General features: G+C 38.7%; 1 protein-coding gene across 1 annotated transcript in view; it reads left to right on the forward strand.

Annotated features, from left to right (window-relative positions):
* The window catches only part of RELN (reelin), a 277,854-nt gene that overhangs the window by 55,676 nt on the left and 203,382 nt on the right, over positions 1-18,796 (forward strand). Inside the window, exon 3 of the mRNA XM_026059038.1 lies at positions 658-793. Within this exon, the coding sequence (XP_025914823.1) occupies positions 658-793 (136 nt within the window). The remainder of the gene's footprint in view (positions 1-657; positions 794-18,796) is intronic.

Genomic DNA, 18,796 nt, shown 5'->3' on the forward strand with positions numbered 1-18,796 from the left:
GTTTAAAAGCCGTAGTTCTTTTATCTAATGATGAACTACAGTGTCTTCCAGAGAGAGTGATTAATAGAAGACATCCACATTTACCCATGTATTAAAGGCTGTTTCAAAAAAATTCAAAGGAATATATACTAGTAAAACTGGTTGAAGGTGGCTGCTTTTATTTCTGATCAGAAGAAGGGTTCATGAATCCAAAGCTCATCTGCTTTTTTCCAAGTAGATGTGTCTGTCTAATAAAAGATAATACCTTTCCCTATAAGTTTCATTTTGCTTATTAAAGCATAGTGTTTTTTCTTCAGGTTTCATTTGCTTTTAGATCTGCAATGTGCATAAATCAGTTAATGGAATAACATGGTTATACAGCAGCTGCAGTCCGGCTTCCTCCTTTAAAAATGCAAATAGTTCCTTTGGTATTTGTTTCATTAAGAATAATGATAGTAAATTCGTTGAGCCAAAGTCAGCCTTGGCTCAAGCAAAGGCCAGCTTCAGTGTTTTCATTGGCATTAATTCTAATTATGTGATGGCATAGTCTTTTTTTTTTTTTTTCATTCTATGTTGCCATGATTAAATACATGGTCGATGTCTTACTCTGCTGGTTAGAACCTTGCAATGAGCCATTAACATGTGTTACTGTTTATCTTCCCTGTGTCTTTCTCATAGGAATTATGTCTGACCACCAGTTTGGAAATCAGTTTATGTGCAGTGTGGTTGCATCACACGTGAGCCATCTCCCAACTACCAATCTCAGTTTTGTCTGGATTGCTCCACCTGCGGGGACGGGCTGTGTGAACTTCATGTACGTATACACAACGAGTAAGGGTCCTACATCGGTCGGTGGCTAGAGAAAATAATCACTTTGGAAATAACCAAATGATCTGCTTGCACTATGACCTTATATCTGAATCAAGGAGTCAATCCTGCAAATGTAGGCTTTAACAAGAAGTAGGAATTTTGTGTTCTTCTGTGGCTGATGAGTTTCTGTGCATATTAGGGCTTTATGCTTCAAAACATGTAAGAACGCGATAACATTTTATAGTGTAGCATGCCATCAGAAACATAATGTATGAGTGCATCAGGATCTGAAAGCCTAGCATTTGAATATATATTGATTCCTCTTAGTTATTAATCATATTATTGATTCTTTGCATATATATCACATTTGCATTGACCTAATTTTTTCTCTTTTGCATTTAATAATAATTTACTTAGATTGTAAACCTCAACATAAAGTGCAAGAAATCTATCAAACTCAAGTAGCAATTTTAACTTCTGCTTAATTCAGCTAGTTTATTATCTGAAAAAACAGAGAATATTCTTATTGTAGATGAATTTTTCTAGTAATTTGTTTTAAAGCCCTAAGTAATTATTTGATGATTTCTTTTCATATTAAATGCCAACAAAATAGTATAGCTAATATGAATTATTAGCTATACTGTATTTGATACTTTATACTGTTACTATTTTTTACTTTAAAATATTTTCTAAATATTTGTCCTGAAATTTTGGTAAATAAGATGTGAGAGAGAAAATATATCTAGAGCGGGATTGAAAACAAAATATTTCAGGCTCGACCCACTCATACAATGGAAGTCAGATTGCTCCATAGATAGATGAACAGTTGCAAAGTTTTAGAGTGTGAGACTTTTGATGTGTTTCTGTTACTGTCCAGTTTGTCAAAACAATTCCCGCTCTGAGTATTATTTCCTTTCTATCCATACCAGGAAACTGCAGGTAACAGCATCCCACATAATCAAGTTGTTTTATTGTTTAACATATTGCAAAAAGGAAAAAGTGGGTGACTTACTTGTTTGAGAACCTAAGTTGCGGATGGTGAACATAGTAACTCTTGATAGGCCAAGCTGTGTCTTTAATATCCCCCTTTCGTATCTAACACATGTTGTTTCCTACTCCATTACAACACATTATTAATGGCACTGACAGTGTCAAGACATTTTTATTTCCAGCTCTCTTCTTCATCTTAAATCTCAAATGGAAACTGGGAAAAAAAATGGTTTTGAGTGGTAACAGACTTTTGAGAATGTATTGGTTCCTCATTGACTTCTACAATGTACCAGAGAAGCTGTTTATAATATTTAAGATTCCCATTCACTATCTGACAAAAGCCATTGTTGAGGGAATATTGTTACTGTTTTACTTAACTTCTATGTCAGAAAGGTTAGCCTCATAAAATAGTTGTACATATCCTGATGAAATCAGTCATCTACATTTTCTCTCTAGAAAATCTGTGAATTTTATACTTCCTTTAATTCCTCTCCAGTTTCCTTAGTTGATCAAGTTGTAGAAGATAGATTTTGTACTTTGAGCTGGATGAGAAAAATGCCAAATGAGGATAGGAGACCTGTGTCTTTTCTGCATACTCCTGCTTACTCCCTCTCTTTCTCAGATGTTTGTTTTTCCCCTGTACTCAAGAAATAATTGTTGCATAGTGACTGTGAATGTATTTATATGAAATCTGACCTTCCGTTGCAAGTTTTGAGGGTAATTTGTAAACAGTTATTCATTTTCGTCTTACCAATTTTTTTGTCCCTATTCTATTTGTTTCTATTCAAGGAGAGCTGAAGGATAGCTCTATAGAAACACAAATAGTGCTATAACTGCATATTCACATTTAAGCAAAATTAAAGGGACATTTTCTAAGGCACTGAATGCTTGCCTATCTCTGCTTCCACCGAAATCAATGGAGGATTCATCCCTGGCTTCAGTGGAAACAGAATTAGGTCAGCACTGAACAGTTTTGGAAATCCAGCCTTTAATTCCTTGTTGGTATAAGCAATAACGTGTAATTATTTCCTCTTCACAAACCGCTTATTGTACTATGTCGGTAAAGTTTTTAGCTGGATTGCAGTCTACAGAACTATATATCTGAAGTCTGAATTTACACCTGACTACATAATTTGCAGAGTGGATGTAAACGTAAGTACGTCAGTAATTTGGGTGCTGAACCACCAAACCCGTCTTTCCTTGCTATTCCTAAAGCCAGAAGGGTTGAGCGCTCTGACCCCTGTGCCTAGGGGATGGCGAGCGCGAAAGTACCCCTGGCCCAGGCGCCCCGCAGTCCCCGGGGCTTTGCAGAGCGCCTCGCCGCCTGGTGTAGGTATGCTCCATGGGTGATACTGGTTTGTCTTTGAAGGGTGAGCAAAATAATGCAGTTTATATCAATCTGGCGTCCCGTAGGACAAATGCAGACAAGAATGGATAGGCTCAGCATCCCTGAGGTCGGCATTTACTCTAGGATTATACCTGGCTCCAAGACTTCTGGGGAAATGTGATCATCAGCTGCAGTAGAAATTGAAGGGAGGAGAAATATATTTTGCCATTAATCCTCCTTCCCATTTTTAATTTAGCTGCCTACACTTTCTTGCCTCAACTACTGTTTTCCACGCCTACTAAATCGCAAGTTGGAGTAAACAAAACTTTTTTTTTGTACAGTGTTAGTCTGCCTGCCTTACACAATTCTTTGACTTCCAGGCTTTCAGAGAGTTGGCTCTGTCTTGTTCATCTCCATTTGCTCCTCTGCAGCAAATAGTTAACATAAAAAGAGATTTTTTAATGCTTGACACTGACTTTAACTGCTTGGCTATTTTAAATTTAATATGAATTGAAAATATCTGCAAATAGCAATGCAATTTTTAATACATTTAATATGAACTAAAATATCTGAATGGTAATTCACAGACTCTGTCAACAATGCAGTGAAGGTGAAAACTTCCTACACTGTTGCCAGTACATCCGTGATTCAGATCAGCTCATTAGTCTTTGACATCTCTAGGGACAGATAATAAGGTTATTAATTAGTGCCAGTGTTGGTGGTGGAATTTTTGAAATGTTGATACCTTTCCCTGGACATTTCTCAGGGAAGAACTTGACAAAAGTCACCAGACAAATCTCCAACAGGATGTTGCAGAACTTTTATTAACTGCACTATTGGCTTCCATTGGGAATACAGACTACAAATATGCAGGAAAAAAGAAATGTTGAAAGGTTAGGGTCGTTCATGCTTAAATTAATTACAGTGAAATCATTGTAGTATATTTATTTTAATGCAGATGGCCATCCTACATGCCAGGATTGAGTTTCAGTGATGAAAGTGTAGAGCTGGAATATTTTGCTGTTTTCAGTTTTCTAAATAATGTATTGAAATATAATTTCTTATTATATTATTGAGCCTTTTCCTTTTGCAACCGAGATTATCACGCCTTAATCCCAACCAACTAAGTCTATCAGGAGCATATTTATTGCGAACATGCCTAAACATAAAGGCTTGGGAATGTGAATAGCAAGGTTACATTTAGTTATTAAAACAGGTTGGCTATTGCTTCAATCTGTGATAATCTCAAGTAACTTGATAGAAATTAAAGGTTACACTTTGTAATACCAGTGTGAAAGAAAAGCATAATCTCCATAGGGAAGTCATGTCTGTATGGATGTCATGGGCAAAATTCCCTTGCGCTTCACCCATGCTTTTTGGTGTGCTCAGTCCTGAAAGGTACTGAACCCCTAAGGAGCAGGATTTACGTGATCACATCGTCAGTCAGTCCTCCACAAAGACTCTAGTACTCGTGTAACTGATCCAAGTTGACAAAGATGTTGGGATATCGGGAGAGTAAGTCTCATAAAGATCCGTGGCAGGGAGAGCAAGGTTGCTGTACCAGTAAACCGGAGCATTGCCAGGAATGGTCCTGGGTCCTGGAGCATGACTGTCTAGGCCAATAAACTGCCAGAAGTTTCCCTGGCATAAATTTGGCTCCTTTTCCAGGCATGGCTATGGAGGAGCTGGCTGCTCCCGGGCTGTTTCCAGGGAGCGCTTTGCAAGCAGCCCCATTTGGTGGGGAGGCCAGTTCACTAGCACGGACACGGGTAACTCGATGCCAGTTGGCGTCAGCGCCCGGGACGGCTCCTGGCCACATCCGGTTTACTGACATGGGCAGCCACGGACAGCCAAAGCATTGCTAGTACAGAGGGCAAGCAGAGCTAGCTGCGCTTTCATCCTTTGGGAGGGGACCTGGGGATGCGGCTGGCATGGACAGGGGGAGGGACGGGCAGCACTGTCCTGCCCCGCACTCAGGGCTCCTGGGAGGAAGGTGGGGAAGGGAGATGCAGGGACTGGGGAGACTGGCGTTCACCCCTCATGCTTCAACTTGCCAGCCCAGTGCTCTAGTTTCTTTTTTTCTCCCCCCAAATATTCCCTCTCCTTACAATTTGATGCAGTCCAGGTATTGCTATTACACACAGGGCTGTGTGACTGCAGGGGCTGATTGTAACGCTGCCCGGTGGAGTCGCACGACCTTCCTCACGCTCAGCGTTTCGCTCTGCAAGCCCTCTCCGCAGTTTCCCTGGGAAAGGGATAGCATGCAGCCTGGACTTCCTTGGGAAAGGTCGCTGGAGCTTCTATGCAAGACCAGGCAATAACCCTTTTTTCACATTGGCCATATGCAAACTGTTGCTTATTCTCTTTTTTTGTCTAAATTCCTTCTATAGCTAATAAATAATAAAAATTTAGAAGACCTTTTATAAAATATCCTTCTAAGAGAAAAACAGACAGATTACCATGGTATGTCTCAGTGTAATCCTGTAGTATTTTTTCATTTTTCACATAGATACTACTACTCCTGACGAGCTGAGGAAATAAAAGATAAAATGCATCATTTATTACAGAATAGTTTTCTTAGCAGTAATTTAGGACTGTTTTATACTGGTTTTGAGCAGCAACAGCTCCTAAGCAAATTGCCAGCATCTGCAATTGCTGTTTACAACAAAAAAAGCAGGTCCTTCTTTATGCAGACAAACCATTTTGCTGAATGTGTGGAAATTTGCAAAACATTATCTTCATAATCCATAATTCACTGTTTATAACTTCTGCTCTAAGCTCACGCTAACCTAGTTAAAGCTCAGCCTGTCACTGGGGATGATAATGACTGTTAAGCAGGGTGACACATAACATTAGATCTTAGGTCGTTAAGCCTGTTGTTTTATAGACGGCTTAACCTACTAGTTTGCAAAAGTGATAAAGCTGACCTACATTGCAAAAGCATATTGTGTTTGAACCATTAGCATAGTTTATGGCTGCTGTTCCAGCTGCTGTATTAGATAGAAGAAGTTTTAGTTTCTTATAGAAATTACTTCGGAAAATTATTGTTTTTTCTTATATGGCTGTTTCTGCTAGTCACTGAAGTATCCTATAATTCTGATTGTGTCTGTATGGATATTAAAAATAACCTCTACTACTGGAGGTAAATGCATTATATTGAATATCCATTCCATGGACAATTTTCGAAATGTTTTCATCAATTTGCAAGATTTTAATTCTGCACAATGTAATGGTTTAGATATTTTATGATCACTAAAACATCACTTAAAAGCTACCAAAGCTTTTAAGCCGAGTCCATGGTAGCACGGACTGAACTGGACTTCTATAGTGCTGTCTTTGTGAGTCTGTAGGCAGTGTGTAATACCCCACGTAAGAGCTATGAACCATCACAACTCATCTTAAAGTTCTGTAAATTATGAAGCTTTGTAAAGTACTAAAATGCTCAAATTATGTATTATTTGACACCTACTTAGCCTAGTAAATGAATCTGTAGATGCAAGCTGCACAGCTAACAGGGAGCAGCAATAGCCGTGGTTTTGCTCTGCCTGAAGGTAGAGGTAAGAGTGCTATCGTTCCTGAGGCAGGGCACTGGCACATTGCTTCCCCTCCTGAAGCAGGAAGAACGGGTTCCCAGCACAGCTCCTGGAAAACAGTTTAGGACTGAGTGCTGAGGCAGACAGATGAGCTGTTGGAAGAAATTTTGAAGAAACTTTCAAGAAATCAGATGTGGTTTTCAGGGTGGGTATCTCTTTTCCCATAGTCACCTGATGATACAACTCCTTTCTGGGAAATTTCAAGTACTGTGTTCCAGAACTGGTCTTTTCATGCCAATGTGTTTAAGACCGTTTCTAGAAGTTGGCAACCGTGTTAATATATAAACTTGAAATATCATGCTATACAAGCACTACAGAACATAAAGACTGTGATTTAAAGGCTTGGTTGCCTACTTAAAACATTTATAGAAAACCCATGATGAAAATTATGGAAATATTGAATAAACATCCAAGAAGATTGCATGGTCTGCTATATTAGTCCTCTAAGCAGGGTGGGAAAGTGACATATTCTCTGAAGGAGCCACATACCCCTGGTAAACCACTTAGCTAAGCTGTCATTTAAGACAATGTTTACTGTTTTTTCATTTGTTGAAAAAAAAAAAGGCAAATGACAAAAATACAGAAAAATATCTTCAGAACTGAATAAGTGATTACGTTTACTCTATACACATAATGATTTAATATTGAATATTAAAATATTAAATATTTTGAGAATATTAAAACTGCAAAGTAAACAAAATGGCAAATATCAGAACTAAGATCCCTTAGGTTCTTTACCTGTATTTTTATATAATCACTCAGCTCTTAATTATATGATCATATTTTTTTTTGCTTATGCTCTTATGATGAACCAGATTTGTACAATGAAATACAGTATTGTTTGTAGCAGCTTAGTTCTCGCTATGATTTGCAATCTTGGAATTAAAGATTATATAGCAATGCATATTCAGAACCTTAATGTATAGACAGCCTGAGTTCTGGAGTTCAGTGAAGCACTAGGGCAGTGCTTCAGCTGGGTGATGCCTTTTTTTTGTTACTCTTTATTGCAAGGTAAGAATGATGCAGGTTATTTATTATCACTGTTTTTTGGTATCAGTGTCAACCCTACTTGAAACAAGTGCTGAACAGACACCAAGTAAGAGATGATCCTTGCTTACAGTCAGAGTAGATCTGACATTAACCCAGTGTCCCAGTCATTTTGTTTTTCAGTGTTGTTTATAATTTGCCTCATGAAAATAAATCATCCATAATTGCTCCTTCTGGTGTCCCAGTTTAGTGGAACTGTGATGAGTCTGATACAAAACAAGAAAAATTACTCTTTCACTAGGTTTTCCACTTTCCTGTTTAGAGGCATTGTTATACCGTCAATCAGCATTATGTGTAACACTCTGAAAATCACAAGCCAATACTTGATTCAGATCTTGGCTCTGCTCGTGTCCCATTTTGATGTGGTGCCCAAATTACCTCCTTCATCTTCTGTGGTTGTTAATTTTCCAGTGAAATGCAAACACCATCCATGGAATCATTGTGGCTCAACTTAGACTCAACTGATTGTGCAGAATTAGATTTAGCTTGTCTGTTAGTTTTGTCTTAGTTTTGTCTATATTATGTGATGATAAAGCAAACAGATTACCAATGAAAACTTCTAAATATTTTAGGAAATTTTGTTAGCAAAAGATGGTAGACGCTCTAGCACCAATTATACTGTGATGGGGGAATATTCAGGGCCTGAGAGCGTTCAGAGCAAAGGTAGAAAACAGGAAGGGAGGAGAAAGGCTGATTGTACTTCATCTTCCACTCCTGAAAGGGACCTTCAGTTTGTTTCAGTGCGAGATTAGGGCATGTAGATGTTTCCAGGTAGGCATCTACACGTGAGCAATGTGTCTGTAATTCCCAGTAGTTAATGGGGGCTGAATCTGGTTATAGAAACTTAGCCATCTAGGGCCTGACTTTCAGCTCTACATCTACAGGGAGATACCTGCAGGTCTAGAAGAGCTCTGTAGGTCTACTGGTTTCCTTAGGGCATCTCAGATTATTTTAGATGCTTATGTTTGGGCAACTGAATCAAACCCTATGTCTCCACGGAATGTAGTAGATCATTAGCTACCTGGTTCCCATATAAACCTTTATATAGGCACCTATTTTAAGCTTTTTAATCTGGATCTGAATCCCACCCAAACAAACTCAGCTACCTAAATGTAAGTGCCTAGGTGCCACGTGATGAACAGTGAGTTCTTCACTCCTGTCATCCTCCAACTGTCCAGTATCTTTGTCCATGTCAAGAGTTCCTGATGAGCAGGCTGCTCAATGGTTGAGAACTGCTAAAGAGTATTAATTAAGAAGGAAACTTTGCAAAATTCATAAAATCTTGTATTTTTTTTCTTTTTCCTTGGAGGTAAAGCCTATTGTCTAATAGCCAAGAGGCCATTAGATGTTTGATAATCCTACTGAAAGCCCACTTTAATGAGAGGGTTGTTCAGTGTTCAAATTTTTCTCCAAGCTTACAGAGAACTGGTCATTTACTATTTTAGGCTCCTCATGCTGTGTAGGTTCAAGAAAAGCAGAACCGACAAAGTCAGGAAGAATGGGTATGTGAACGTTTTATTAAAAAAGAAAAGCACATGAAAATTCTATTGAAAGGTTAGTTGGACTCAATTCAAAAGATGAGAAAAAAGCATAAAATACTACTTTCATCAACACTGTGTAATGCCAGAATAGAAACTGCAAGATGATACAATGTTAGGATGGTTTCTTTTCTTTGTATGATACAAATTTAATATATCACATACTTGTAATGTTCGATAGCAGAAGGCAGCTCAATATAGCCTTTGGCTATTCTGTTAAGATTTTGGCATGGTTCCATATAGGACTCTGGCACCTCCTGCATAAAAGAAAATGAAATTCAGTCATTTTCTACTTATTACTTAAATAATAAAACAATCACTGTGAGAATTACTTCCCTTCTTACAATTATTCATTTCGGCAATTCTAGAAGCAAAGATTAGAATTTTACTTCTTTCTCCCTTTCTGAGCAGTGTTCCCATTATTTTGCACATGAGACCATCAATTCACAATTCACAATACAGTTATCAGTAAATGTGTTTATAGTTCTCTCTTAAACTTTGTTTTGCTTTTTCTGAAATTTAACCTCAGGGTTAGTTTTCAGAGCATATTTTAGTTCATCAAGAACATAAATCTTTGTTCCATTCAAAGAAGTGTTTTGTCTTCCCCTTTTCCCAAGATGTTTTAATTTTGAAAACATGACTAGAATATAAAAGATATTACACACACTTCAATAGTTTGTCTCCACAAGTAGGTTTTCCTGGGTAATAGAGGAATTAAATGAAATATCTTTTGCCTGCTAATAACTGATTGCTAACAAAGCTTTTAAAATGAGGTTCTAGAGAAGTATGTTTTATGAAATAGGCACAAAACAGATTTTGTGAATTGTTTCAGAAATGTCGGTTATATGAAGTGAGCTATAAACATACATGGAAGCGTTCTGTAAAGGTGAATATATAAGGTACAAAACATTGCTACAGACAGAGGCAGAAGACATTTGTATTAGAGGTTTTAGGAATTTAAATTGCAGTACTGCAGAAGAGCCCATACAACCCGGACGTTGTGTCTGCTCGGGAGCCCTGTGTAGCTTTGGAATGTGCCCCTGGTTGAGTGAGTGAGTTGGTTCATTTTAATGCCCTCTCTCAAGTGGATAATACAACAAACATCCAGTGCATGAATGAGTCTGAGATAAGTGTATTGTCTGTATACTTCTTTGGGAAGCACTTGACTTCTTGCAAGGGACTATTACTAAATAACTTCATAAAGAGCTCAGTACTGCAAGATGCTGAGCACTGGCGTTGATCCAGCAGAGCACTCATGCATGTTCGTGCTTTCATCAAAAGCACAGACACCACTTTTTGTGTTTTTTAAATTCATGTCTTCAGTTTACTTGTTTGAAATTTTACTTTGTTTGTGTACTCAGCAGATTATACAAACTTGACTTACTTTTTGTTTCTGGCTTCTTTGGATGAACTCTAATAGAGTAATCTACAAAGTACTATGTAGAGGTACACTAATATTCAGCAAGACTTCATATATATGCATAAAATATGGAAACTTGGAGGAGAGGAAACTATAATCTAATAAGACAAGAAAAATTTTATCTTTTCTTCCTGTTTCTGTACTTAAACATTCTCCTCCCATCTAGTTCCAGGAAAAATTTGAAAACAAAAAAGAAAGAAATCTTGGACTTGAAGGTATCAGAAAATTTAAATCAGTTCCTGCTGCTGGGAAAATTTGGATTTGAGTATTCAGAATGACCTTAAAGTAGCTGACAGACTGTACCCTAATACATCTTGCATAATTGTTTTTTTAAACTGTACCTAGCACTAAGGTGTATCCCTCCCATCTCAGGTTAAGAAACTCAAATATATTATTATTATTCAAATAATTCTTATCTATGGATAAGGAATGAAATATATCTCAATCTGTATATGTAATTATAGATTATAAAATTTTATAAAATAATATATATATAGTGTTATAAACTAAATTATAAAATATTATAATTCCTCTGCATAAGTCATTATCTACAGTGTACAAAAAATGTCACCAGGATGAAACATGGTAACATTATCTTAGGAATATATTGATAGTATCTGTCTTTATCTGATTTTTACAGTACCCAAAAGCGACGGTTTATTCTTTCAATACCATTCAGAATGCTGTTTTACAAACATTGCTTGTAAGCAGCTTGTGGTCTGTATATGATCATGAACTCTGTCCTCAGGAGCCAAAGCCCACTGAGGTCAAGAGAAGAACTCCAAGACTTGCAAAGGTTTCTAATGCAATCATTATTTGGCAGTTAAAAAGAGAAAATAGATAGATGTAAATTAAATAGTAAATGTTTTTTCCATTGCTTCATTTTTCTTCCATTCTTGACATTGGAAGGGTTTAAAACAGAATCTTTTAATAGCCAACTTTCTCCCTTTTCCTCCACTTTCCTGCATGATTTGTCCTCTGGAAAAAATGGGAGTCTCTCGCTCCGGAATCCAGTATGACATGTCTGTTTTTTTCCCCTTCTCTCTTTTGGCCTGGAAGATACCCCTTTTAAAATCCCCTTGATAAGTGGCACCCTTATCAGCATCTTAGGTGCTCACAGTCAGCGCCAGGTGATCTCCTTCCCTCCTCACCATGGCCGCGTGGTTCTTTTAGGCAGTAGCCAGCATTTTAGCCCTACGGTAGATCTGTGTGATGAGAATGCCATCAGATTTTAACAGCTGTCTATTGCTAGCCTGTACAACTACAACTTGGAAATTTCAGATTGGTGTGGAAGTAAAAAAGATCATCTCAAAGAGAGATATACAGTGTTAACACTCAGAATTAATAAGTTGTGCATCTCAGGTTGGCATAGCTGCCTTAATAGCCCTGTTAAAAGGCCGGTAGGGTAGTACTGAAGCCTTACATTAGTTCCATCCTGTTAGGTATTATTACTTAGACTGTGGCTGCAACACAGTGCTGAGAGCGTAAGCTGTCCGGGGCAGGGACAGCACTTAGGGATGAAATTTTGCCCCACACCACTTCTGTACACCAGCTGCCTTGCAACTGTACCGCTGCCTCAGCAGGTCCTGGAGGGCAGCGACTTGCAATCATGGGAGCAAAGGCCTCAGACAAGTAACCAGGATGGCACCTGCTGTCAAAGTGATGATGTCGTGGTAATGATGTTGTAATGGTGGGGTCATCATTATAGCAGCTCCAGTCATGTTCCATTCTCTTGTGCTACAGAAGAGGTGTCACCTAGGAGAGGGCTTGGAGATGCTACACTAATTCAAATAATAATAACTTTTATTCTAAGGACAAAGAATTGAAATATCTTAAATGCCATTTTGTGGTTATATTGATGCTTAATGGCAGTTCTCATAAAAAGTATTTTATTGATACAATACCACTGTAATATAATGAAATAGTCTTCCTTCACCAAGTAAGAAAGACTTTAAAATAGGAAGTTTGAAGGAACAAATGACAAAAGAAAGTCAATCTTTTTCTCCTTCTTTTCACATGCATAGTTTGAGGTCAAATTTTGCCTACATATGACACATCAGTTGTAATCAGGAACCAAAATGTGCTTCATAAGCTCCTATCAGCATTAATGCTTATGCAAAGGATTAAAACTGATATGAACAAATGACTTGGCAGAACTTACTTACACATACAAAAGATAGACAGGAGAAATGCTTCCAATCAATATCATAGACTGTTTTGCAAAGCAGTGAAGATGCTAGGACCATAATTTGAACTATGGTTTTGACAAGTAAATATAGATGGAATGTGTATGGTGAGTTAAGCTGTATAAAGCCTTTCTTCTAAATCCAGATGTAGGCATTAACTCGCATATTTGAGATGGCATGCTTATTTGCTAAGTGCAAAGATGGTTACAGAAAGGCTTTCCTGACTAAGGATAAAAGCTGGAGTACCCTTTAATTTTGGTTACTGCCAAGCTTATTTCAACAACCACAATAGTTATTTGGCTTCATACCAAAAAGTGGCAATACAGTACTTACATGTCTATGGATCAAAATTAGATGAAAAATTGCTGTTTCTCATCTCTAAAGCCATTTGCTGCACATTTTATAGGCCTCAAGATGCCTTTTGTAATATGTGATAACGGAGCCAACTGAAGCATCTGCCTGGAAAGAGATTACTTTAATTATGGACTCAATGTCCTATTTTCTGCAAGTGATCCCCAGAGAATTTCTTACTGCTGGATGAGAGGTGTTATGATGCACATTAAAACCTACGAGTCAAACAAAAGAGATTGTAAATGTGAGAGAAGGACACCTATAAACTCTTGTATTCAATTGCTAAAAAAAAAACAACCCTAAATCCTATGATGATAACTTTTTAATTAATCTAACACCTGTTAAAATAAATTTCCACCTGCATAGGGAAAAATGAATGTTAAAAAAAACCTTATCCTTCTTTTCCTAATCCTGTTGTATGTTGTAAATGGCTTGATCTATAAAATAGTCTTTAAAATACTCATGTTTTCCTTTTACACTTTTCAACATACTAGTAGTTACTAATGATGTAATGTGAAAAGTACATCACAGAGGATTCTTATTAGCTCTTATTTTTGCAATATGTAAAGTTTCCTGTCATTAAGAATTCCTTTGCTGTTCACTGTAATATCATTGATCACAATTAACTCACTTGATATTAAAGTGGATGTGCTGTATGCTTCTATAGAAATTCTGTGTAAATCACCATTTTGATTTAGCGCTGTTTAATGGCTACTTAAAATATATGTCATTCTCTCCCTATCAATTAAAAAAAGCCTGGAGATCTTCATTAGCAGCTGTTAAGATGATGAGCTAAAAGTTTTTTCTTTCACAAAATATGATGGAAGAGCTTTAAAAATGGCTTGAAGATGCTGTGACAGCATGTGAAGTACTGGGAAACTTCCCTAAAACGTGTAAGTCAGCCAAAATTAAAAAGAAAAATGACATCTCCAGAAGATACTAAATTTTAAAAAATAACCACTGAAAATGCACTTTAAAATTTAAAGTCAGAGGGCTATATCTCATGGCATTTAGGATTACTGTCTCTTTGTTCCTGTACAGTTATTAAAAAGGAACATTCTCTTAAAATAATAAGGTGAATGCAATACTCATCATTTATAAATAAGATCAACTAACATTAGTGGTTTTCCGGTTTGCTAATTATACAGTGACTGTCTTTACTAAAGCAAAAGCAAGTCTAAAGAGGATGTTACTGGGCATAGTCAACACTTCATTATCAGAGTTTAATAAGGAGATCTCATACCTTGAATAATGGAAGACTTTAGCTAATAATGCTGCTTCCAGCCCCAGGACAAACTCCTGGTGGAACTGAACTTGTCTGGTAAGTCATACGTGTTTGTTCCTCATGGTTTCCAACACCGTTTCGGGTGCTTGGGGAGCACGTGCTCCAAGCTGAATCTCTGCTGTCATGTAGCCTAAGCTTGTAAACCCTTGTAAACTTAGATCCCATGTCTATCTGTTAGGCTTTTCCTCATTAATTTTTTTCTCACTCCCTGCTCTGACATTCACAGCTGCCCAGTGGCCAGGGTTTAATGGAAGTGATATTATTACTCTGTTAGCTTATACGTGAGTGGGGAAAGCACTGCTCTGTCAAAAGAGAGCCTCGGATCACAGTAGGAATTGTGTCGCTGGCCACCGTTTCCTGGCTGACTGCTTTACCTTTTGGACCATCACTGAAAAGGTGGATGAAAGGGTCACTAAAAGGCACATTTTGCTAAAGTGACAATACTTTAAGCTGGACACGAGGACATCAGCGTGAGGTAGATGTGTAGGGGCATGCCTTGTCAGCAGCTCTGGTGAGACACAGGTGTCCAGTCTGGGAGTTCAGGAGAGACTCTCTGCCTTCATCTTGCTGTGGAAACTGCACGTGCCTGAACGTGCAAAGGAGAGGAAAGGTTAGGCTAGGAATATTTCAGTTAGGAAAGGTTAGGCACCTCCAGTGCAGCTGGATCCGTGCTCTCTGGGTTGCTCTCTTGGACTCGTGCCCTACAGACCACCAAATCCCATTGCGGGCCTCAGGTAGGCTCTGAGTCATGCTGAAAGTCATCCCAAATTTCACTGTGATGTCTCTAAGGGCAAACTTTTCACCTCAGAGACTGCATCCCTGAATGACTACAAGGAGGAGATGCCAGTCAAGACATTTTTTAGCCCTTAGAAAACACGCCAGCTGAAAGATTTCAAGACACTGCAAGAGACAAAGTGGAGGAGGACATCCACACTTTTCTGTTTGCCATTTTTCAGCTAGCATGTGAAGAGTGATAAACATGGATGTTGGAGCCACCTTGCCTTTGTCTATGCACGAAGGAGAAGGGCCATACACACTTAGATAGGGCCTGTACACTTACCCAGAGCCCTGTACACTTGCACAGATGTTGCTGCCTCAAATAGTCATCCCTTCTGTATTGTGAGGGTGGATGTGGAGTCCCCAGGGAAACTGGAATTTCTGTGGTCTGTGTGCTGGATGAATGATCTTTTGTACCCTGCTCAGTCTCCCTTGCCAGCAACCTAAAAATCTGTTTGGGTATTTTCCTGCTTGCCAGGGAAAGCTGACCTTCCCTTTGGGTGAAGTGCCCTGATCTGGAGCTAGAGTCCTTAGCTCCCAGCGTTGGCACTGTTGAGTAGGTTGCACAGATATTTTTAGCCAGAACTTTGTGTTTTAAATAGCATGGGCAATTAGGTCATTGTTCCAGTTATCTATTATAAATTGTTGTCTTTTTTGTTTTAACAAGCCTATTTTGGCATGACCTTAGCACAAAAAAGGTTCCAAGAGGCTGAACTTCCATTGTTACTTAAAGCTAGTAAACATCATTGCTTCAGATAGTGGTGCTGTGTCTCCCAGTGGTTTTTGAGGAAGAGGATTCTTACTCCATGGAGCCTTTAACTTGTTTGGGGATCTTTTTGTTTAGTTGTTCAGCAAATAAGATTCCTGGAGTCATGTGAGTAAAGGGATCATAAAGATCTTTCTCCTTCTGACTTGTTCTTTGCACTATCAACTAATGGAAAGTAGGAGAGAACTTCAGCTTTCTACTCTGTACTGCAACTTTGGTTTGAAGGAGTTGTGAAGGACTAGACTGTGAAATGTGTGTAAGGGCACGGGTACATCCTAGAGCCTTTGCCAGTACAGTTACTAGATGCAGTATGTGCAGCACATGTAAGGAGTTTTTTTACCAGTTCCTGTGAATGCCAGAAATTCAGCCAAGAGAAAGGCACTCTTCTGTCACCCTTGCCCCGAGGCTGCAGAGGATCCAGCTATTGGGGCTCAGTCAAACTTCCAGCTGACGGAAGGCACATCTTGGAAAAGAAAGTTGCCTAAAAGCCCTAAAAAGTAGCAAGTAGTTGTGCAGCCTGCTTCCGATTTGCAGAGAAGAGAACTGGAGTAGGATTTGTTGGCTCACGTCCCTCTCCCAGTAGCTTAGCTTGGCTGTGACAGTCACTACCTTGAGGGACAGAGCTGGGCTCCTTCACCTCTCTGCCCATCTAAACAGGACACAACTGTGCTGTGGTGGCTCCTGCCCTCCTCTGTCAGCACAGACCAGCGATTCAGACTGCCAGTGTGAGGGAGGAAACAGTGACCTAATCACCCTTCCTCCCTGGCAAAGCTACGTAAAGTGTCTCTTACTTGGGAACCAGTTGTTCAGCTCTGTAAGCAGTAGTCCATGTTGAAAGAAGAGGAATGTCCGCATTAATTTTTATGGGGAAAAAAATTTTTTTTCTTCTGAAGTCAAAGATGACACTGTCTTTGTTCTGAAATAAAGTACAGATACAGTCCGTTTTTCCAGCCCATGCAAGGATTTCAGTACATTTTATTAGAATATATGAAATTTGTTCTCACAAATTTATTTCTGCACAAATTCTGTGACGTTTTCCTCTTTTTTTCCTGATAATGCACAGAACATCCTTGGTTCCCTTTTCTTACTTCTTCTCATTTGCAGCTCTCCTGTAGTAGTGACGTAACTGGCAATAGTGAAAAATTTCGTGATCTTAGTAGGCCACTCTGGTCCCCATGAATGAGTCACACTTCAGAAATGTGTGTAATTTTTAATGTTTACTTTCTGAAAATGAATACAGTCCTCATGTATCTATTAGTGTATTTATTGGTGCCTTTAAAGAGATGATCATTGTGATATTCAAGTCAAATTTAAATCTAACTTTCTAGTGCCATATGGCACAACCTACAGGCCCTAAGACTCTGGGGCTTCATGCATTAGATTGCCAGACAGATATGGTAGACAAGTAAATTGATATAAAACTTAGTAGCTTCAATGCATATAGATTGCGCTTGGCCTTTTTCGGTGTTAAGCTCTTAAGGATTGATCTTTTAATGCTTTGTTGTGATGTAAAAATCATAAGCATTTCAGGAAGGCACTTTATGGCTACAAACTGTTAGTATATTTTAGCTGAATGAAATCAAAATGGCAAATAGATCTCACTCTTGTTACTCTTCAGGACATGTCAGGAATGCTTACATACGCATTTGCAAGGATATTTCCATGGCTTATTTATAACCCAGCAGGGATCTAACCAGTAGCTAAGATTATTCTCGTGACTATGTTCAGAGTTCTGGAATATTTCTGGCTACAAATGCCAATGGGCTAAGAGGATAAAAAATAAAAAAACTCCTACAAAATACAGCAACAAATCTTTCTGAGCCTGAGAGATTTTGTATGATTGGGTATCACCTTGCCTATTGCATTTGTCAATAAAGGTAGTTGAGAGAGATGTGTTATTATCCAGCACCCTCAAGTACTGATGCAGAAATTTTCCAGGCCCCCTCCACAGTTGTTCCATAGGGTGGGAGAAGGTAGGAGAAGCCTCCTGAGCCTCCCCCACCCGGGGACACCGTGATGTCCCTGCCAGTCAAGCAGTCAGGGCTTGTGGCTTTTGGTCTCCATACCTCTCACAGGCAGTTAAGATTGGTTTCAGAGGTGGGTTTTTGTCCCACCCCTGGCTTTTCTGGTGCAGAATCTGACTCGTAATGTGAATTCCCAGCTGGAGCAGAAAGGGAAGGAGCAGGGAGTGCTGAAGCCTCCAAAGAGCAGTGGAAGCCTGCTGATGGCTGATGGCCCTTCGCTGTGAGCCCGCGCTGGAGCTGTGCGTGCCCCTGACCTCCAAGGGCTCTGGTGTGCATGTGGAGCTCTTGGCTGTGCACATTTTGGTGTGTAGCTTGTAGGTTCAGGAGCGCTGAACATCCAGTGACAGAGGGAAAGGGAAGATTGCAAACCTCCATAGAAACATGATGGTTAGGCCAAGTTTTTGTAGTTTTCGTGAAGTTCATTGTATTTTCAGATACAGTAACAAAACCATAGGGCAAGTAAAATTCAGTGTATGACAGCTCTGGAAGCTTTGCATTGCTCTGTTTACCAGTGCTTTCCTAACACCTTTAAATTTTCAGATTTTGTTTGAAAAATTAATGAGCAGAATTTTAATAAAACTTGATTTTTGTTTTAAAATGGCAAAATAATAATGTCATTAGGACTTATTGTTTGTGTGAGAAGTTTGAGCCCAGAATACATTTCATGGTTGGTTTATGAACCCCTTGAAAATATGGTTTATAA

This window comes from Apteryx rowi, unplaced genomic scaffold (genome assembly GCF_003343035.1).
Source record: "Apteryx rowi isolate R43461 unplaced genomic scaffold, aptRow1 scaffold_151, whole genome shotgun sequence".
Classification (NCBI taxonomy): domain Eukaryota; kingdom Metazoa; phylum Chordata; class Aves; order Apterygiformes; family Apterygidae; genus Apteryx; species Apteryx rowi.